General features: G+C 40.7%; 1 protein-coding gene across 1 annotated transcript in view; it reads right to left on the bottom strand.

Moving 5' to 3' along the window:
• The window catches only part of DEPTOR (DEP domain containing MTOR interacting protein), a 77,018-nt gene that overhangs the window by 36,511 nt on the left and 17,545 nt on the right, over positions 1-22,962 (bottom strand). The window contains exons 3-5 of the mRNA XM_069005390.1: positions 14,048-14,226; positions 11,249-11,372; positions 5,373-5,551 (exon numbers count right to left, since the gene is read on the bottom strand). Coding sequence (XP_068861491.1) covers positions 5,373-5,551; positions 11,249-11,372; positions 14,048-14,226 — 482 coding nt within the window. The remainder of the gene's footprint in view (positions 1-5,372; positions 5,552-11,248; positions 11,373-14,047; positions 14,227-22,962) is intronic.

Below are 22,962 nucleotides of genomic sequence, written 5' to 3'. Positions count from 1 at the left end.
GGTGCAACCTGAGGCCTTTTCCTCTTGCCCTGTCATTTGCTACCTGGGAGAAGAGACTGACCCCCAGCTGGCTACAGCCTCCTTTCAGGGAGCTGTACAGAGTGATAAGGTCTCTCCTGAGCCTCCTTTTCCCCAGGCTAAACACCCCCAGCTCCCTCAGCTGCCCCTCATCAGACTGGTGCTCCAGACCCTTCACCAGCTCCATTGCCCTTCTCTGGACTCGCTCCAGCCCCTCAGTGTCTCTGATATACAGAGGGGCCCAGAGCTGGACACAGGATCTGAGGTGTGGCCTCACCGGTGCCAAGTACAGGGAGACAATCCCTGCCCTGGTCCTGCTGGCCACACTGTTTCTGATACAGGCCAGGACACCATTGGCCTTCTTGGCCACCTGGGCACACACTGGCTCATGTTCAGTCGCTGTCAACCAGCACCCCCAGCTCCTTTTCCAATGGGCAGCTTCCAGCCACTCATCTCCAAGCCTGGAGCGTTGGATGGGGCTCCTTGCATGGGGCTGTTATGACTCGAGTGCAGGACTCAGCACTTCCCTTGTTGAACCTCATACCACTGGCCCTGGCCCATCACTCCAGACTGTCCAGATCCCTCTGTAGAGCCCTCCTACCTTCCAGAAGATCAACACTCCCAATCAACTTGTTGTCATCTGCAACGTCACCTTTTCTGCCCTTGATCCCTTGATAAAGATCTCCTTAATAAAGATAATTAAGAAGACTGGCCCCAGTAATGAGCCCTGGCCCCAATACCAAGCCCTGGGGAATACTCCAGGCCTGGCCATCCAGCCAGTTCTTTACCCAGTGAAGAGTTCACCCATCCACACCACGGGAATACAGTTTCTGCAGCAGAATGCCATGGGAAACAGTATCAAAGGCTTCACTGGTCTAGGCAGACCAGGTGTTTCAAAGAAAGCTGCTAGCCAGTCACCTCCAAAAGAGACTCTTCCACCCCTCAATCATTCAGGAAACCAAAACCTTTTGAGAACTCACCACACCTGTTCTGCTGCTGGTCTGAGCCTGGGAATCCGCATCCCAACCCCCTGGAATAGAGTGCACAGCCACGCAAAACGCTTCGTGCTGAACTGTGCTGTGGTCACTGCTCAGGGAACGTGCTGGGGGGATGCCAGGGAAAAAATTACACCAAGCACATGGACTTGAAGGTCAGCAGCAGCTTGGGAAACCACAGCAACAGAAGAGACAAAATGTTATCTGGTATGAGGAGTTCTGCTGCTCAGACCCCCATTTTTCGCAGGCTCAATGGTACACACTGTATCATCTGTGGTACAAGGCAATCCCTGTGTGTTTACATTCTACAATATATTGAAAAGTATTCATAAATGTGCTAAGGTTTGGTTGCTGCCATGAAGGAAATGCAAACATTCATCTTGCAAGTTGTAGATGCTATCCTAAGACGGCATTGCTTTCTCTTAACAGTATTAACCAGATTTTAAAATTTAAACTATTTATTACTGGAGATCCCAGAATTTAAAAATTTCTGCAAGGCAGGCAGATGTTTCTCCATCCCTCAAGCTTCCATACCCAATGAGTCTTTGGAGGAGGACAGGAAGGCTCTGCCTGTCATATCAGCAGCACTCTGCTGCTGTGGCTGCAGGTGCAAGCTAAGTTCTGCAGCAAGGGCCATAAGCAAGTATGAGCCAAAAATGACTCCATAAAGAGCTCTGTGAATACCCTCTTTCATCCTTGAACATCTCAGTATCTCTGTTTTCCAGACTGAGAAAGGGCTGACTATGTGTGGATGCTCACATTGTCCTCTGTCTGCCCCCAGCACATCTTCTTCTCCTGCTGCATGTGAATTTTGACCACAGTAGCTAATCTGCCCCACCATGTCCATTTGAAGAAGAACTAAGATCCAGTCTCCTGGATCTTTTATCCATTAATATTTCCAAGCTGTACATACCTCACCATATTAGAAATGGGCTTTTCTACAGCTGAGAAGTGTGTTCTGGGCACGTTTTGTCCCTGCCTTTAGTGTATGTGCATCACCAAATTTATAATTCTTCCCACAATCTTTATTCCTATATTCTGGATGAAGGCCATCAGTGCTCACAAACGCCAAGTAACTACTGGCAACTACAATCCCAACACATGCCTTCAAGAAATGTACAATGTTTATTCCATATTACATGGGGGTACCAATTCAAAGAAAAGGAAATCTGGGTCCTATTTGTGAAAATGGTGGTTTGTGGGTTATGATTTCACAGAATCACAGAATATTCTGAGTTGGAAAGGACCCACAAGGATCATCGAGTCCAACTCTTAAGTGAATGGCCCATATGGGGATCAAACCCTCAACTTTGCATTATTAGCACCAGGCTCCAAGCAGGGGAGCTAATCTCAGTGATTTGTGTGGGCCAGTGAGATTTTGGCAAGAAGCAACTCAGCACTTAAGTACATTTCATCATTTCATGCATAGCAGAGGAAATGTGTATAGTTACATATGTCTAAAGAGATCAGGAAGATTATTTTAAAACCGAGAATTTGATGCTTTTACAGCTTTTATACAACTCCTCTTAAACCACTGTTTTCCTTTTCAAAATTAGCATCGGTGTTTGTTTCCTGTGTGAAACCTGGTTTGTGTCTGACCAATTAAAGTGAAGAAAAATGTGTCAGGAAGCTATTTTGAATACAGTGCCTCAGCTGCAGAATAGAGCTTCTCTGAGTAATTGAAATGAAAGTCAGTATTAGTAAAAATGAATTGCATAATTTGGCTGTGGCTGGAAAATTACTACTGAGATTGGCAACTTGATGCAACAGTTTCTATTACTTTCCATGGCATTAGGTGGGGTAATAAATACTTCATAAGAACAATACAGCAAGCTTTATTTCATTCCATATTGTGGATATCAAACAATACTAGGAATGCAAACAATACTAGGAAAAGATTGCCTTTAGAACAGGAAAGGTTTTATTCTCCACTCCTGTTCAGTCAAGAGTTTTTCTGCTGGTTCTGACAACAAGGATGCCAATTAGTGTCAAGTAACATTTTGGTACTGCTGATGAAAGACAAAACAAAGGAAGCACAGTATGGTGAAATGAATTTACGGTACTAAGACACAGAAAAATATCTTTCTTTAGTTTTTTAATTGGATCTAGAACTCGGTAAGATGAGTGGGAGGGTGCCAGGGAGAGAATACCACTCCTACTGTTTTACAGTTTATATCCCTAATTCTGTATTGGAAATTCTCATTTCGAGCTCCCTTCTTAGAGGAAGCCAGCATTACATGAACCTTCAAAGTTCAGATCATATCCAGTTGCTAAGATGAAACCCAAACCAGCTCTGTGTTAATTCTGCTAGTACTTTCATCAACATACCTAACACTATCTAGACAAATTGTTGCAGTGAAATGGATGAGATCTCCTTTCACAAACTGAAAGTGGGCACAAAGCATGTTCACTCATAAAAGATAAATCTCAAGCACATCATTCAGTTTTACTTTACTTCCAGCTTCCCCATCAAGTCCTTGTGAAATCCCCACTCAGTTACCTTTGTTTTAATAAAAACTGGGTGAGGAAGAGGACCACACCTTGCAGCAATGGCCTGGTATTGACAAGTGAGAAGACCACTTCCTCAGCAATCAACCAGTTCCCAGAACCCTGTCTTTACTTCATGAGTTTCAAATTTCTTTCCAAGAAGGTGCTTTTCAAAGCTCTTGACTACAGGAGCAGGATGGGCAAGAGATACATCTGCAGAATAGCCAGGGCTACCAATAGAGGAGCAGGGCCAGTGTCACTCAGGAATGCCCCCTGAAACCTGGCTTCACAGGGACAAAATTACTTCCCTGAAAACATGGTCTACTGAGTATTTGCCTCAGTTAATGAAACAATGGCTGATCCGCAAGAAAAGCCACATCCTGACTTTCTTAGCTCTGCAAAGATTTCAGTAACTAAGAAAACCCAGCTTTGTACCAAATGTTAAGTCCTGACTTTATTTCCTCTGCAAAAACATCTGTATCAGCATAAATCTCACTCTTTTTTTTTTTTTTTTTTTTTTTTTTTTTTTTTTTTTTGGGGTGAGGAAAGTTTACCACATATGTAATATATGGAAAATGCTCAGTAAAAATAGGAATGAAATCATTGCTGCTGTAAAGAGGAGGAGTGGCATACCTTTCCTGTCCATCAAGCTCTGAGCAGTTGGCACCCTATAAATCATGGGAAGCACAGGAGTAATTATAGAACTGGAAGCTGATCACTGTAAACATTCAAAAGTAGCTCCTAGTAATTGCAAGTTAATGTGAACATGATTAGAACCATGACAGAACTGTGCAGGTCACTTACATGCCCATTTTTCTCAATTCATTAAAACTAGGTTTTCTTGTGAAGAAACAAGCTACCTAGTCAAGCTAGCACCTTGTGTACTAACAGCCTGCTGATATCATCAATTTGCTCTCTGTCAGAATTAGGGTTGATGTAACAACACTTGGACCACCAGAATCTGGTTACTTTCCCATTGTGCATTAAGTAATGTAGGCAACAGCTTCTGCCATTCTGTTGTTATCTCCTGGCACCCCTTCATTGCCCCCAGAGGCACTGCCACTTCTATGGTGGGAAATGCCTGGTCACAGAAGGGTAACGTGCACTGAGAACAGATGATGACAACATGTAAAACGGGGTTTAGTGCCAGGGATGCTCATTTCTTCACGCTTGGGGCAGCAGAGAGAGAAAACTGTCTCCTCCACCCTTAACAGAAGGAGCTTCTTGGTGAAGGTGGATCTGCCAGACACATTATACTGGACCATGAACAAATATTTGATTCCTGCCTGAAAGAAGTTATACCACCAGGACAAATACAATAACACTTCAACCAAAAGTGACATCCTCTTTCTTGCCCAAACATACTAGAACAACTCTGCTACATGCTCAAGAGGGAAAGTTGCTTTTCTGGCATCAGACTATGCTCTGTTCTGTCTACAAATAGGGAGATACAGAGAACCTGAAATTTTTATCCTGCATACAGAATTTAGCTTATGTCTCTAATCCCTGTTTGATCCTTACAAAGCTATTTACTCAATTACACACATTGCAGATAGCAAGTTCTACAAGGTAATTACTTCAAGTGTAGGAGCACTGATTTTCATCCATATCCTTAAGTTGTTATTAAACAGTTTCAAATTCCAGCCATATCTTGCATTTGAGGAAGCATTTTCAGAACTAATACAATGAGCTTTTGAAAAAGCCACCCTTTTACTAAATAAATCCTATCTGAATCTATTCTGAATACTATCTGAAACTACTTAGAACCTAAACATACCATGATCAGGAAGACAAGGGCCCCTCCATGTGATTTGAGCTAAAAAAAGTGCTACAGTAAGTGTAGCTTTTACTACTTGGCAGTAGATTTCTCACCGTGCTGTATAATCCCATGCTCCAAAAGCCTGCGGCCGAGCTGCTCCGCTTCGCTCCGTGTGGTGGCCTCTCCTTCCTGGATCAGCCAGTCAATGAATTCCGATGCTACAAAGGTCCGCTCGTACTTGACTCCTTCCTCTTCCCTGGCTTGCAGAAGGGCATTTTCAGAACTCATCAGCCTGGTAGGGTGGAGGGCAAAATTGGTAGGGAAAATGGTTCTTCAGAAAAGCAATTGCAAATCTATACTGGCAAATCTCATCGATATTAAGCAAATGTCTATGCAGCTTTTACTCACTTACTAAATCTTTCCTCAAGCTATCAATCTACTTAGGAAGTGAATTATAACTGCTTAGTCAATAAATTTACGCTTTATATCCCTGTATGAAGTTAATGATTTCCTGTTTTTTTCCCTAAAAGAAAATCAGATTTTTAGATTTTGCATTTTCCTTATTTAGTGTTTTACATTTTTTAAAAGTTACTGTATAATCAACTTTAAAAAAAAATGAGCCCAAAATCACCAGAAGGTGATTAATGTGTTTGAAGCTTCCTAATTAATATTTACAGTTAGCAGGACTATGCCCCGAAGTCATTTAGCTGACTTTGAAAATTCTCTCCATAAGCTCTAAAACAGCTGCAGAAAAATTCAAGAGGAGGACAAAAGGTAGTTTTGCAGTTTGGGGGCTGATAAATATTGGGCATCCAACATTTGGAGATGCAGCTGCAGTCAGCGAGTTGCACATGAACCTGAACACATTTTAACATCTGAGGCTCACAGTTCTCTGTGCCTCAGCTGGGTCTGTGTAACACCAGTCAGAGGAACATCACGAGATGTCCCTAAACCTCCTAGCAATTGGCATGTGAGTAGCTGAAGGATACTAATAAAATTCTTCTCTATTCAAGATATCTATGAAAATAGCATAGTATTTAAAAAAATAATGAAAAAGCCTCAGTATTTTGTTAATGCAAAAGTCAATTTGAAAGTTTGAAAGAGAAGGCAGTTTGAAAGAAGAAATGAGAATAATTTTTTTTAATGCAGAATTCCACTTTTTTGGGGGGGAGACTGAGCACCGCAGCATCCTTTTTAGCCTCATTTTTTTCATAACTATTTTATTTATTATAGGCTAATAATAGGACTAGTGCTAAGACTTTCAGAGTAACAGTTCAAGAATGGAAAGGTTATTTTTTCCATGTAAGATTAACAGGTCCCCTCCCTTCACCAACTATTTTGAAATTAAGGGCACATCTGAACTACAACAGGCATATTCTGGAAGTGCTTCATCTTTGTCCTTGTGATAAAGGAATTGAAATTCAAGTAAATCCATATATGAGCCATATGCTTCTTAAACTGACAGCATGTCCAGAGATTATGGAATATAACTTTGGGAAGCATCAGAAAAATCTGTGCCATAGGAACACAGAGAGAAGTTTAATTTGAAATTACAGTGAAGAGGTTTAACAGGGTCCAGCCTCTGTTATTTCAGCTAAAAGATTTCTTCTCTTGACTTTAATGAGCACTAACCTGAGGCCTGAACCTACTGATCTGACCATCAGGTAGCAGATCACCAAACCAGGCAAAGGCTGCTCAGCCACAGCTGCATGTCAGTGGTAGCACAATGAACTGCTCATTTAGATGGTGTGTCATTGCCAGCACCTCTGAGCTGACTAAGAACTGAGAAAGTCAAAATTAGCTGAAGTCAGGGATGAGGTCAAAAGCAAGAGTATGAGCCACAGGGGACAACGTATTGACTCCGGAACTCTTGCAGACTTTATTCTTTCTTAATGGTTTAATTTACAAGCATCTTGTCCCACAGTATTTTGTCCCATGCTAATCACATCTAATATAGACCGACTATGCTCCAAGGGACTATCTTTAAATGTGTCTTGTTCACCAGGCTTTTCACCCCTCAGAAAAAAAATGCAAACCCAAAGCTTGTGTCTTTTCGTACCATCTGCTGCATGGTTACCCAGAACTGGTTACCCAGGCTCTGCAGGCACCAAATAAAAAAATCCTTAGGATTACATTAATTGTTCTTTGATGAGTCTATAATTAGTTGACCAGCTCATTGAAATCACAGATAGAAAGGTCCTTGAAAAGGCAATGCTAACTGTTAGACTTTTACAGAGACACAAAAGAAATCTGGAAAAATATCAAGTGGAAAAACACTCAGTTTGACATTTCACACCCTTCTGCATAAGCCCAGAATAGCACTGCAAAGGATTCGGACTTGTGAACAAACAGACACGACAAATTGCCAGTTTAAGAGGCCCAGACACAGCAGTCCATGACTTACATCACTCACTGAAGTAAATCACTGTAACTCCATGGCTGTCAACAAAACTGTACCAATTTACATCAATCAAAAACCCAGTCTTTCATTAGCTAGAACTGGAAACTGCCTCTTATTCTTCCATCTTCTCCTTGTTTCAAAAAAACATGAGGCTATTAATATCAAAACATATTTGTTAAAACTGGTGTTATCCTGCATTAAAGGAATGTATTTAGCCAAACAGTGAAATTCAAACTCCTTTTCAAAGAAATCTTTAACATTGTTTTTATCAAAGTAACTGCATCAGAGGATAAATGCAACTTAACCACTGATGAGTTAAACTGGAAGTGATTCCAAGAATGCAGTCTCGAAATTATCTGAAAGATTTCCTGAAATTAAAACCATAAATCTGCACTTCTTTCACTGTGAAATCTGGTTCAAAAATCTCAGTTGATGTCAGCATCATGAAATGACTTACAGCTCCTAAACATGACTGCACCAGAAACAACAATCTTGTGTGCCCTGACCAAACCCTACTGAGAATTACAAACATCATAAAAATAGGATGCCTGCACAACATGATTTTTTTTTTTCCAAAGCTATGAAAGGTCTGTGCTGGATTTATGTAAGATTTGCAGGCAGAGTTTTGTTGAATAGGAAACATGTTTATCTCATTCAGTCTTTCTGGTCAGTCCTGTAGAGCTTGAAAGCAGATACCAACCTTAGATCTTAGAAACGATTCAACAGTTTCAGACAAGACTGTAGGAAATCCAGTAGTTTTAATCTCTAGGTATAAACCTGAACCTCAAAGCACGATCACAGAAAAGATTACCAAAGTTTGCAGTGATGTGCAGGCAATCTGAACTGATTAATGATTTTCAGTGCAAATGAAGGGAGAATGCAATCAGAGACTGATTTGAAATCTTCTAATCCCACAGGTACAGCCACCAAAGATGTGCACAGTGGGTGAAGGGGGTAATGCCACAAGAAAGGAGAGTTCAGGTTACAGGGACCTTTATGGTCATGCAGAAGAGAGATGGGAAAGGGAGCTCCTCAGCAGAGGGACAGTCCTAATGGTCCCATGGCCCAGGGCAGAGAACAAGGCATTTACCCAAAACAGCTGTCTGAATGCAAGAAACCTGCCTAAAACATCCATGCCTCTTCCCATGTAACAACCTGCTGATCCTCCTGAAATATTTTGTTCATTTTACCCATTGAGGGTACAAATCTGCATGGACTGGTGTTGGGTAACAAGTCTGAAACTTTGGCAAGCACAAACTACGTTGGCTTCTGAACATAGTGCTACTCCAGCCCTAATGCAGAGAGTGGAAAAGAGCAGGAAATAATGATAATGTTTATCTTAAATTAGCAAAGCCTAGTGAAGATCAGCAAACTCTATAAAATTAGACTCAGATTTTCAAAATGTGTTGGATTGAGATAGATTTCCTTTGGCATAGCTGCATTTCTCTTGCAATTGGGCCCATAGACATTTTGATAAACAAGTTGAATATGCTGGTAAGTGACTTCATGTTTGTGCACAAATACTTTTCTCCAGTTAATGCCATTTAATAATTATTTTAACAGCACTGAATTAATATTTTCTTTCTCAGCACTATCAGCAAACTGATACAACAGATATATTACACAATCACACATTTCATTGCAGAGCTCTTCCTGACTTTCAGCATTAGATTTTGAGTTTAAAGTGTATCCAATGAAACAGTGAAGGTGTTGCTAATAAAGGTGCATGGACAAGGGAACTAACAGAATCTGAAATCTCTGCACAGTGGATTTGCTAAAATAAGCAAAATGAAGCCCAGATAGTCCAGGTATGCCTTCTTATCTCCCATGAATATAAAATACTTCTGATGATCCATGGAGAATTTTGACTAGCTTTGACTGTCACATACTGGTTTTGAAATGCCAGGTATTTTTAATTTATACTATATTTAGCACTCAGAGCTGGTTTTAAAAGTTTCTGAACCCTTCAGATACGTTGCCTAGGAGCAAGCACCTCACGAGGATGCAGTTATATTTAGATACAGGTGCTGCTTTTGGCATTAACTCCTTTGCCAAGGTGGGAACAATCTCTACAGTTATGAACATTTTTCTGCTAGTACAGTGTTAGACAAACTGGATCATAGACATTGGTTCAGAGACAGTTGTCCATTCAGAGAAATGGTGATGGATGCAGACACTGGTAGAAGAAAGTTCTTTCTACCATGGCTCCTTTCATGCAGAAGACTGACATCAGCCTCGCCAACAAAAAATTATTTTTGTTATGGAAACCTGAAATAGAAATATAGACCAAAAAAGCACTGTAGACACTCTAATCTGCTTTTCAGAGTATGGGTCAGGCTTGTAGGCACTGCATGTTTACTGAGTCTAAAGAGCAAATATTGTGCTTAGTAAGGCACAGAAGAGTTTGGAGGTGGCTGTCCCAGTGCATAGAATAGAGGATTTTCTCCAGTGATGCATTTTCTTGTGTCTTATACAATTTATTATATTTTTACTTTAAATAGTCACAGTCACTGTGTCTCAGGGAATTTTATATGCTGGGTGCAACAAACGGAGTGGCATTTACAAGTATTTGTTTATATTTTGGTTTTACTGCTCTTTCACCAAACTGATCTTCAGAGCTGGCTAACCTTAAAAATAATATTTATTATCAGCTTTTAAACTTGGGAGTTTCCTGAGTGCTTTATTCTAAGAAGGAAACAAATTCCCTTCAGTGAGAAAACACAGCATCTCTCCTGGGTGCTGCATGCTTCTGCTCCAAGCAAGCAGGAGAGTGGGTGGTATTCAGTCTAGAGCAATACTTCAAGCTTTTTGGTAAATAACACATCGCAACTTTGCATTAATTTTTAGCATATGCCAACATGCATTTTATTCTCTCTGCTTGAAAGTACCGTGTCAAAATCTCTACATCCTGAATAAAAATATCCTTAATTTTATATTAGGAAGTATGGTTAAGCTACCTAGTAAGTTGACAGAAATAATCCAGTGAGATATTCAGTATCTCAGCATAATAATCTGTTTAAAGTCATAATTAGATGCTCTTGGTTGGGTTGGTGGTTTTTTTGAAATTACTTTTAACATAACTTTTCTGATGTTGAAACTTTGCAGACTGGAACACTGAGGATTCATCTCACCTATGATTTAAAATTGTACTCCTTGTGAAGCTGTAGATACGGAGTCTCCACAGACATGTTTCTGCTTGTTCAATGTATTTTGTACTAAAGTTTTAGGAATTATGATTATGCTTTTCCCTGACAAATATTTATGTAATTCTTTGAGTTATTTTGACAAACAATTCTGTAATTATTTATACAGAATAGATTTCAAGGGCTTCAATTTACACTGAATTCTCATATAGGATGTATTTATAACCTGGGGCATCAGATTTTAAACAAAATGCCTCAAGTGAATATGGTAAAAAAGCAAAAGAAAAACAGGAGAGGGAAGGACCCCTAACTAAACTAATGGAATTGCCCAGACCCATTTCTGCATGAATTGAGAGCCTCTGACTATTCAAAAATAGATTAACAAGTATAAGTTGCTTCACATGGCACTATTATCAACATATTATGAATACTGAATGCAACATACTTTTCATACAGTCTTTGTCCTCTCATGAACACCTTCACCTCATTGTCCAGCGGAAACGTCCCGTCATCTTTTCTGAAGCGGTAGAACAGTTTGACATCCTTGAATTCTTTATGCTCATCACAGACTGAAACATAAAATAATTAAACAAAAAAAACCCTTCACATACATGTTAAGTAGTTGAGGACCCACTTAGCAGGGACCACTGCTGAACTTCAAAGCAAGCACACGTAGAGTCCAACCTCCTGTATTCCTGAGCACACAAACTTTACTCGGTTCTGCAAGAGATGGTCTGAAGATCCCTCATCTGCCTCACGATCATCGCCAAGGACAGAGACTGAACACAGGAGTCCTGGCCTGGCTGAGGTGGGGTGTCTGCCAAGTGTTGCCTGCGGGTGTGCCCACTGGGAACTGGTACGCATTCCTGGACAAAATCAGTGCAGGTCCCAATGGACTGCGCCGTTCTTGCTGCCCAAGTGGGAAGGACCGTGCTGAAGTGAAAAGGAATGACCTGTCCTGTACACCTGTCCTGTACGTCTGTCCTGTACCTGTTTCCCAAAGTAATGAGCCCCATAACAATGGCTGTAGATTCCCCCCCACCTCTTGGCCAGTTGCCCCTCACTTCTGAAAAGGACTATAAAGGGACTTTCTGAAATAACTGAGATCGAGATCTCCCCATGGAAAGAAGACGAATCTATTGGCAGAAGACCACAAGGACTTTGTCTCATCCATTGGTAGCTATTGCCCCCCCATTTTTCTTCCTCTCTACTCTTTTATTTTGGATTTTTTTATCTCTCTCTCTCCTCTCCACAACACAGTGTTGTGGGCACTTAATAAAGGTGCACTGTTTTGATTAAAACTGAAATCCCTTGTGTCCTTTTACACTCAGAGATTGATAAATGAACCATCACGACCCTCGCTTGTATTAGTGGATCATGACAAGTTCTAAGAAGCTGGAGGAAACCTTCAGAGAGGTAACCAAATTTCTGAGGGAGGGGGTAAGTGTTCATTAGTCTTGTGAGTATTACTGCAAACATATAGAGCAAAAGCGCATCCATCTGCTGCATACCCAGAAAACCTTTTGATGAAAACAGTCTATTGGCTTGTTTGTTTAAAAGGCCACTAGAGTAGAATGTCCAATAATTTAAGGTTTGCCAAACTTCTTAAAGTTATTTGTATCAGTTAGCAGTGCTGTAGGAAACCTGAGACTTCCTAAAGAAACAGTTAAAATCAAAGCCTTCTTCCCTCTTAAAATTGTCTCAATTGCTCTGCCATGCCAGCTAGCAAATGGTAGGTACAACATGAGCACACTGAGAAATGCCAGATTAGGTTTGTAAAACAGCAGCTGATCATGGGCTCTTGTAAATGCAGAACAGAGCCCCATCAAGGGCATAAACTGATGGGAAAGCTATCCCAAGCAAGCTGCTCCTAACAGAGTTGTGAACCCACACACATGGGGGACATTCTGCACCACAGAAGCAGGAAGTGGTACCTCTTCCACTGGACATGGGACTTGAAAGAATGCTCTGAGCATCCTGCAGAACCTGATGGAACCTCTCTGAATTTACCTGCCCAAGCTCACTTCACAAACTATTTTATTACAGTGCAATACATGAACATTTTCAAGAAACACCTGTTCCATTTCTAATATATACACACACATATATAAAATTTTTTCTAGAGTTTGCAATTGGATCCTAGGGTAGAAAACGCTTGAAGGAAAGTTAGAACTTTCAACAAGCATTCAGCAATAAAACATCCATTGCTCAATTAAATTAAGTCACTCAGGCATCCACGCAACTCTTCACTGACATTTTCTCAATAGAGGATTAAGTAGACAGATTTGAATACCCTATAATTACTTTATTCTTTAACTATCTACCGTGAGTCCCAGTTTCCATAACAACCCAGAATTTTCATTTAATAGCCAGGCAGAAGCTGTAGAAGTGGCACTCACTCAATATGTGCATTTCTGACTTTAATTAAGGTGTTGTTAATGTACTGCAGTCAGCAGCAGCACTGCTGCACATACAATGACCTCTGCATAAAGTCAACATTTGTCTGTTCACAGTCACTCAGTTTTCTCTTAAAAAAGCAACAAATGGTACATTTGCCATTTTGAAATGGGTAATACTATAGGCTTGAAATTGAGGCCTTGGATCTTCTTTGCTCTTGTGCTTCCCAGCCTCTTTGTGCCCCAAAAGGCAACTAAATGCTACCAGTGAATTGGAAGTCTTTTCATCAGCATAAATTGTTATTCAAGAAGCTGAAAGCAACAGATCTCAAACAGACAACAAGTTTAGGAGAAAATTAATCAGGGCACAGCCGGACCACTAACTTTCTTGCAGCTGTACCAGCACTAATGTTTGTGCAGCTGCTGTGAGGGCCAGGGCCAGAGAACTAATCCACGTGAGAAAAATGATCTTTTTTTTGCTGGCTGATTTTTCAGATGGGTTTTTCAGCTGAAGAACTGTGCTCTTAAGAGCAGGGAAATGAGGGTAGCAGGGAGAGGGGGGACACGATCCAGTTGGGGCAGCTGTGGAGACAGGGAAGCTGCATCACAGTCTCCAGTCACTTCCCCCTTTGCTATGGGGAACATCTCTCCACACCTGTTCAGGCTCTCATCTCCTTCAGGACACAGGTGACCTTGCATAGCAGTTCAAGGGAGATGCTCTGTTTCTGGCAGGGAAAGGATCCTACCTGTCCTATACCCGGCTGAAGAGCAGGAGTGAGATTTCCCTTTGTCTCAAAGCAATCAATAAATTCAGCTTAGAACTTTTTAGCAGCTGATACTGCACTTACCATGGTGGATAATGCTGTGGTCCAGTAATTTCTGCACCAGTTTAATGGCTGTCTCCCTGTCGGAGGCCTCTTTGTGGTCAATCAGCCAGTCAATCAGCTCTTTGGCAACGAAGCAGTTCGGGTATGTTTTGAGGTGGTGTCGCCGATCCTTAATGACCTTTTCTTCGTGCAGTCGGAGCCTGGGGGTCAAATCACCTTGTAAGTATCATTTGCAAAGAGCCTCTGTAACCAGCATGATTGGGGTGAGAGCAGAGCAGTGGCACCCAAGCCCTGCTCACAGGATGGGCTTTGCAGGTGTTGGGCAGAAAAGGAAGAGTCCCAGTCACACATCCAGCGCTGGCATCTCACCACTAGGGAACCCACAGCAACCATTTGTTACAACTTTAAACCCCATAATTGGAAAAACTTGGTTTACGCCCAGTGGAGAAGTTTAAAAAACTGAAGAACAGCACAGCATACTAAGTCCCTAAAAATACTTCCCATAGGTCAATTAAACTGTCAATTTGGAATTAATTTTCCAACATTACCACTAATGTGTTCCATATTATTTTATAGTAACACTGCTGTAGATTTTTTTTTTTTAATCTCATTAATTTTTGCAGCTGTAGCTTCACCCTTGGTTAGGTAACTGCATTTTGCCTCCAACTGCACAACAAGGATAGCATTTATGATTTAAAATTCAGGTGTGAAGCTGCTCCAACACAATGTATCTATCATTAAAAGGTTGCCTCCTACTCCAAATAAAGGAAACTGATTTCCCTCTTAGGCATCTGTTGACAAATGCTCTCTGTTTGCAAAATCTCTGATCATCCTGAAAGCAAGTTGGTTGAGATGCTTGGGTCAGAATGCAAGATCCTGATTAGAGTAATACCTTGAGGTATTACTGAAGTTCTGCATCTTCCTGTTTAGCCATTTTTTCCCAAATAAACAAAATAAGCAACATTAGCAATAAATTGACAGAGGGTTTAAAAGTTGTTTGAAATTTTATGCTTTCCTGTTCCATTTTAATGAATCATATCAGAAAACCTGGGTTTATGATGTCTATGCCACAGCTCTGAGGAAAGCACAGAAACTGCAGTGCTTGGGCTCCTATCATAAACAGAAACATTGCTGTTCATTTCCAAGTGGCCAGGGTCCTACCTTGTAAACACTCTAGCTGACTGCAAAGAGTCCTGAGTAATGCTATAATAATTGTAGGGGGTACAAGGGTGATAGCACAGAAGGGTGTTAACATGAGCCTCAAGAAGCACAGAACAGGAGTATGAGAAACTTCCCTCTCAATGAAATTCCAGTATGAAACAATAATTTCTTCTTAAAACCATAAAAAGGGAAAATACTTGGCTGAAATCAGTGAAGGAAATATTATTAGGGCATCAGACAAGACTTCTGTAGACTTCTACCTAAAAGCAGTAGCCAAGCAATGCTTTGTTCTGCAGCATTTAGCCTTGAACTACACTGGAATGGCCAATCTGGGATGTGAATTCAAAACCAGATTTGCAAACATCATAACAAAAAAAAAAAAAAAAAAGCAAGACTTTTATATTAAAAATACTGATCAATCAGATCACTATTCTGGAAAGAAATGCTGGTAAATATCTCACACACTATGAAATTCTCTGAGCTAAAATACTTTTGCTTAAAGCATATTTTCCAGATGTGCTCTAACAGCTGTCACCGTGCTTAGAAAATAAAGCATTCACAGTTTTAATTATAGACCATGCAATTATCAATATGTCTGATGGAGCTTTACAATTAAAATACATTCCAGGTTCTGTTAATGTTCATCCAATCTTATGTCACACAATAACCTGCAAGAACAAAACTGGAAAAAGTGTATAATACAAATGTAGACAGCTCAACCCAGCTTTCAGTCAGTGGTGTAAGTCTAAATGGATGGAGTTCATCTGATACAGGTGGGAAAATCCTTCTACAAAATTCTTTGTCCACATGTTGCATAGGAGTATGCCAGGACTGTCATCTCACAGACAAGTCATTAGTCAAGAGCCCCAGAAATGAGCATTTATGTCTTAAATTCTGACTGCAGGCTTTCCTGCAGTTGGTGGGCTTATAAATATTTCAATTCCTCTGTCATGCCAAAAGACACAGGTTCCCTCTCTACAATCTTTTTCCTCACTCAGACAATTTATGGGGTGTCTCTGTACACCTTTTTGTCTATATTCATAAAACTCATAGATATTTCATTATCTGAATTACTTTTACCTGCTTGCTAAAGTGGATCCAAATTTGCTAAGACACTACAAAATCATCAAGTCAAAGAAAACATAACCATATAACCCTTACCAAACCTGAATTTCCAAATGAATGTGGGAATTTCTTCTGCAGTCTATACCAATTATGTCCATACTGAATTATGTCCAGGCTTATTTATTTGGAATAATGAACACAAATGGAATTCAGATTTTCTCTTTGGTGGTGTCAAAAATCAAACTCTATGGAGGAGAAGTAGCTCAGTAAATTAACACTGTAACTAGTGTAAACTACACAGAAGCCTCAGGTAAAGTTACTGAGCATATATTGCAGTGTGCCAATCAAAAGTGCAGGCAGGAATTTAAAAAATGTGTCTGTGTTCAGAAGTATTTATCAGGAACCAAATCAAATGGAATAAAAAGGAATAAAATGAACCAGTGAATACAATTATACACTGGAACCAATGCTCAAGTGAAGTGGTAAATTCTTTATCCCTTGGCATTGAGAAACAGGCTTCTCACCCAAAGTCCTTGATGTTCTCCCTTTAAGTAATGTTAATCACTTTATGTCAGCTAGTCTGCATGATGACTGGAAAAGACCTAACTTGACATCAAACACATTTTTATCACTAGAAGTTTTTCTGAAGAGCTGTTCAGGAGAATTAGCTGACTGACAAACCCTGACCAGTTTGAGGAGAGAAGGGGGATAAGAGAGGCAAACAACAAGGGGTGATGGGGGGACACCTTGATTCAACAAGCCTTTGAAACATGGACCCACTTTCTGCAACTTAACAGCTTAACACCAGAAAACAATCTTGTGTGCACCAATACATCACCCATATATAATTCCATATATTATTCAAGATTACCTGCCAGACTTTGTATGTGGGGCCACAGTCTGCCCTACCTGAGGAAAACCATATGAGTGGGATCCAGAGCATTTGAGCACTTGCCTGTGAAGGTTAACAGGCACATGCAAGCCTTTAATATTTACAAATTTATAGTCATGGCTCTTACTCATGCTTACAACAAATAAAGGCTGTATTTGCAAGCATGCATGCATGCCAGAATAGTTTTCTTGGGCGTTTGTCTAAACAGGAGTTGCTCTAATTGACAATATGAAGGGACTCTTGCACCAAACAGAAGTGCCTTCCTCCTACATAGCATGGAACAAGATAACTTGGAATATGTTTCTCCTGCTTTGCAGTAAACGTGTTCAGAGCTATCTGGAACAATGTTAGTTGTTGAGATGCCATTAGGTACTTTCATGATACTGGAAAAATCTAAATTTTTGCCTAGAAATGAAGAATCAGACACTAACTTGGGAGGAAATTGCTCTTGCAGCTACATGAAACTTGCATTTTGGTTTTCATCAACAGGGGCATTTTTATTTCCACCAGGGACATTACACATTTTGAAGTTCCTTGCCGCTTTTCTGAAGCAGTGGGTAAGGATTTATGAGACAGTGCCTGCACAATTAGCTTTCCTTTTAAACCCCAGGAAAGGCCAACCTGCTGGATGAATGCAGTAAGGATATCATTAACTGAACTGCAGTCCAAATATCTCACCCAGCTACTTCCCTCTATTAAGTCCAGTAGTCTTTGCTTGGCTAACATAGATCTCCCAACGCATTATCCAATCTTGAGTTCTATGAACGAAAAAAACCTGAAAGCTTCCCACTCTTCTTGGTAATTTTCTGAATAATTAATCTGCCAGCTCCTAGTACATCCCATATAGTTCCTACGTTTATCGTAGCAAGGCTTAAAATATGTGCAAGGAACAGGTTGGTCCCTGACACTCTAAACAGACAGCATTGTATGAACACTTTCACAATGCACTCCACTCATTCACCTCTTTTAACCTTCCTGAAACAATGACACACACACACACGAAGATGTACATATAATAGAACCATAGAAACATAGAATCGTAGAAACAGAACAATTTGGGTTGAAAAAGACCTTTGAAGGTCATCTAGTCCAACATGAGCAGGGACATCTTCCATTATACCAAGCTGCTCAGAGCCCCTCCATGCTGACCTTGAATATTTCCAGGGATGGGGCATCTGCCACCTCTGTGGGCAACCTGTTCCAGTATTTCACCATCCTCATTGCAAAAACTTTCTTCTTTATATCTAGTCTGAATCTACCTCTTTTAGTTTAAACCATTACCCCCATCCTATTGCAACAAGCCCTACTAAAAAGTTGTTCCCCATCTTTCTTCCAAGCCCCCTTTAAGTTTTGAAAGGCCACAATAAGGTCTCTTCCCCAGGCTGTACAGCCCCAACACTCTCAGTCTGTTTTTCTGTTTTCACAAGGGATGTTCCACCCCTCTAATCATATTCAGGGTCCTTCTCTGGACCTGCTCCAACAGGTCCATGTCCTCCCTGTGCTGAGGACCCAGCAGCTGGACACAGCACTCCAGGGGGGGTCTCCCCAGAGTGGAGTGGAGGGGCAGAATCAACTCCCTCAACCTGCTGCCCACAATGCTTTGGATAAAACAACTTGTTTTAATGGAAGAATAAAACACCAGTGAAGAGATCACTGAAAACCAGAAATTCCTATCAGAATTTACTAATTATTGAACAATGCACACTGATGATGTAATTAGTCATGGCACTGTGCACATCTTGCCTCAGCATGCTCAACTGCTGCTGAGAAGTTCTGGCATGCTCATGCATTACTGCTGTGTTACACCTTGCATACACCCTTAGTTTCAGTGACTATCCCAGACTGAGCACTGCCAGGCAGCATTCATTGAACTATTACAATTTCATCAAATTTGGGTAAACTCTGAACAAAATTATACTAGATCCCTTGAAAATTAGCAGCTATTTGCAGAAAGGCAAAGCACTGCAGGTGGTTCCTGCCATCTTAAAATTCTTTCACAAATTTCATATATCTGTAAGAGAAAGATTTACTTATTTCCAAGGAAAACTAATCACAACATCCTTTGTGACAAACATAAATGGACAAAAGAAGTGTTTTGCCAAAGATAAGGACAATTCATGGTGGCCAAAGAGCATAGGTTTTTCACACTTCTTCTCAAGGGATATCCTAGGTGCTCCACTGGCAGGTAGAATTGCCCCTTTCTGTTTGAAATAGAACAGTTTAGTATCCTCCCAGAGGTCTCAAAGTTCAGTGTTCTATAACATAAGTACATGACCTGTCTACAGCATGGTAGATGGGCATCTTACTGAAAGATCACATTTTCCAAAGCATCTCAGTGACTTAGAAGCTTAAGTCCCACTGAAATTTAAAACTTACAAGTCAGTTACACACCTGATCCGTTACAAAATAATGAGCATAAGGTGGCATTTGTGTCTATATACACACCCAGGAAAATCTACTTAAAATGTCCTTTATATTAAATTTTTGCCTTTGCACTGTCAGCAAAAAAATAAAATAGGTCAGTGAGGATATCAACTTTGTACACAGAGGCGATCCTGAAGGTACTCTGTGAATGCAGTGTATTGCTGGGACAAGCATTTCCAGCTGGGCTTGCCAAGTCTCAGCTGAAGTGTCAGCATTTCACTGCTGCCTGTTCCTCTTTCTATTTATGCTTCAGCTCTGAAATCACTTAGTTCTGTTACTTGATATTCACAGCAGCTAAATTACCCTTTAAAACATGGGGTCATACTGGAAATAGGATGAAGATATTTCTGTTTTGGGAGCTGTGGCTGAGGAGAAATTCTGCCATCTCAGATATGTTTAGAAGGGGTATCTTCAAAGCAGCTCCTGATATCAGTTCTCATCACTGTGATAATCTCCAATTTTTTGCCCACAGCCATATATGTAGTCAAAGTGAGGAGATGCCAGAACACAGAGCCAGATATAAAGACTTCAACTAAACTCTTGGTGCACAGCAGAGGAAATCCTAAAACTTCCAAAGAAGTGGTGGTTCACCAGCGTCCCTGTGGCTTTAAATAAAATATTGTGGCTGCCTCTTTTATGAAGTCTTTTTTTATACATTCAGGAAGTACTAAGGCCACTAAGCCTGAAACCAAACGTGCACAAGGACATCCCCAATACCCATAACATCTTACTAACACTGTCAGGGATCAAAGCACACTCTGGGGAACAGACACAGGCATTGCTCAGTCTGCAATGAAATCAAAATGATGTCTTTTGGAAACTCTCTTTCAGCCCACAAATTCAGGCCAGAAATTCAGAGCCACAGCCTCCAGAGTACTCCAGACTGCACAGGAATTAGATCTGTGTGTTTGTATTGATCTGTCATAAAACTAGAGACCCCTTGTAAAACCTATGGAAGCTGTGAAGTGACTAATCTCCCTGCCTGCCAAGCCGTTTCACTTGCATTTCACTTTTAAGCAAAATGTGTACAAACATGAATAATATATCTAACTGCCTTTGCACTTGAATCTTGAGAGATTCTGTCTTGCTAGAAAGCATAAAACTGGGTATTATAAAGAGGAAAACACAGCATACAGGCAAGTTTTTATTTCGCCTGCCCCTAGTCATAAGGAAAGTGGAAGTCTGCCTGTCTCACTCTGGCTGCTCACTTTCCAGGCTGAAGCTGTCAGAACTCAGCAAATCACAGCCCTCCTTCTCTATATGGAAGTCAGACATAATTGAGCTTCTCACTCAGTTATGGATGAGCTGGGATGCACCATGGAACAAACGTATGCAGGTCAAAGTCTGTGGGATACTACTGTGTGGATCCCCAAAAGAACTGAGATACTTTTCACTCAAGAACAAGCCATCTTTGCTTATATCCATCAACTAGGTTTTTTTATCCACATTAATTTTCTGTGTCTCCACTGCAAGGATATTCTTAGGCTTATTAAATCAATGTGTACTGTGGGGATTAATTTTCTCAAGGACATTTTCCCAAATCTAAACTGAAGACATCTACCATCAACCACCAAAATTTCAAAGTACAGACCAGAAACCATAGCAGAACTGTTATTACAGACATCTTTTGACTGGATTAACATGGTAATAAGCTCATCAACTCCTGTAGACTTGTGCTAAAATACCTCTCAATAAAGGAATTCTTTTATGGATAGCATACTCAGGAAGAGGCAGTGAGGTCTCAAGGGAGGCCGGCGAAAATCAATGAAATTTGTGTCAGGGTATGCAGGCCTGTTATCTCAGTAACAAGGCTGGAGGAAGAGAAAGTTACTTTGAAATGCTAAATGGGCTAAACAGGGCAAATACGGGTTAGAGAGCCCAAACCCTACTGCCACAGATACTCCTGCTGGCACTGCCATTCAGGAACCTGGAGAGACAGACCAGCAACTGGGGAACAGGAGGCTCAACTACAGGCCTGCATCACTGGAGTCAAGAAGAGGGGCTGCACCAAGGACACAAACAGCTGTGGGTACCAGAAAGCCCTGCTGTGTGAGAACTTCTCTCCTGGATGCACCTGGCATGCCAAGGGGGTAGGGGAACCAAAAAAGTTACAGGTTGAGGTCCCTTATGCAGCAAGGCTGACATCTCTTTTACCCAGAGAGAAAGTTGACTTTGACCTTGGTAGGCACCTGCACTGTGTGCAGCAAGTTTCAGACCACCTGAGAAACAAGGTCTTTTCACCCACCCATCTCTCAGCACATCTGGGGAAGAGCAAATCTGTAACACCCAGAAAGCACCACAGTACTGAACAAGCTTGCAGCACAAACAGTTAAAGGGGTTGTTATCTGCCAGACATAACCCAAGAAATTCATGGGAGAACTGAAATTAGTCAAGTGCCTAATCTTGAGTGCAGTTTGGTATTTCTCTCATCCTGTCAATAAGTGACAAATAGTTTTGCTGGGACATTATATGGGTAACTCGGAGCTCAAAGTCCTTCCAGGCATGGCTGCTTTCAGCCTGGCAACTGCAGACCTACAGGAGATTTTCTCCCTGATATTCTGCACTTCTCAGAGGAGTGCCAACTGTTTGGACTTCTTTCAGTGGTCCTTGGCAACCCTGCTGAAAGCAAGAAAAAAAAAATGTGCCATCATCATTAATAAAGCATCATACTGCAGCAATATGTGAAATGCTTTTAGCAATTGTTTTCCATCTCTACACAAAACTCTCATCCACCTACTGTGCCGAGTAATCATGACTGTCATTAAGAATAAACATCCAGTACCTGACAGGTACTATAATGAGTAGTAAAATACTTAGTATTTTAACATACTACAGTTAACAAACTCGATTTTATACTGGGGCTACGACTCAAAATTTTTTATTCACTTCCAACATATACATAGGTCCATCTTAAAAGGAATATAGACACAATACTATTTCAATATACAGTATATTGTATTAAAGCCATCACACTTTGTTTATCTCTTCACATTCTAAATGAATAGCTTCCTTTTTTCATGTTTAGTTTAACTGCATTGCCAGGATTTATTTTTATTTTGAAGGAAGCTCTGAAGGAGTAAGTGCAAAAGTACTCACTAGGAAAAGGCACTTTGTATTGAATTTCTTTAAATAAAATTTTAAAAATCCTACCATGTTTTGACACTGATACATGCTTTTTTACCTCCTCCAGCTGGCAACACCACAATATGCAAGATGCTACACTGACCAAAGACATGATTCAAGGGAGTTCATTCCACTGTCTCCCAGAAGTCTATTGAAATCCAGGGGTTGACCACTAAACTGTAAAATAAAACTGGAAAACTGATGCAGATTTTTAAACACTGAAAGTAATGATCCATTTGACTGGATTGCCTAGAGGCAATTAAATTGTTAG

The sequence above is a fragment of the Aphelocoma coerulescens genome, chromosome 2 (assembly GCF_041296385.1).
Source record: "Aphelocoma coerulescens isolate FSJ_1873_10779 chromosome 2, UR_Acoe_1.0, whole genome shotgun sequence".
Lineage (NCBI taxonomy): Eukaryota > Metazoa > Chordata > Aves > Passeriformes > Corvidae > Aphelocoma > Aphelocoma coerulescens.
The sequence above is the reverse complement of the archived record's forward strand: the minus strand, read 5'-3'. Positions and strand labels throughout refer to the sequence as shown.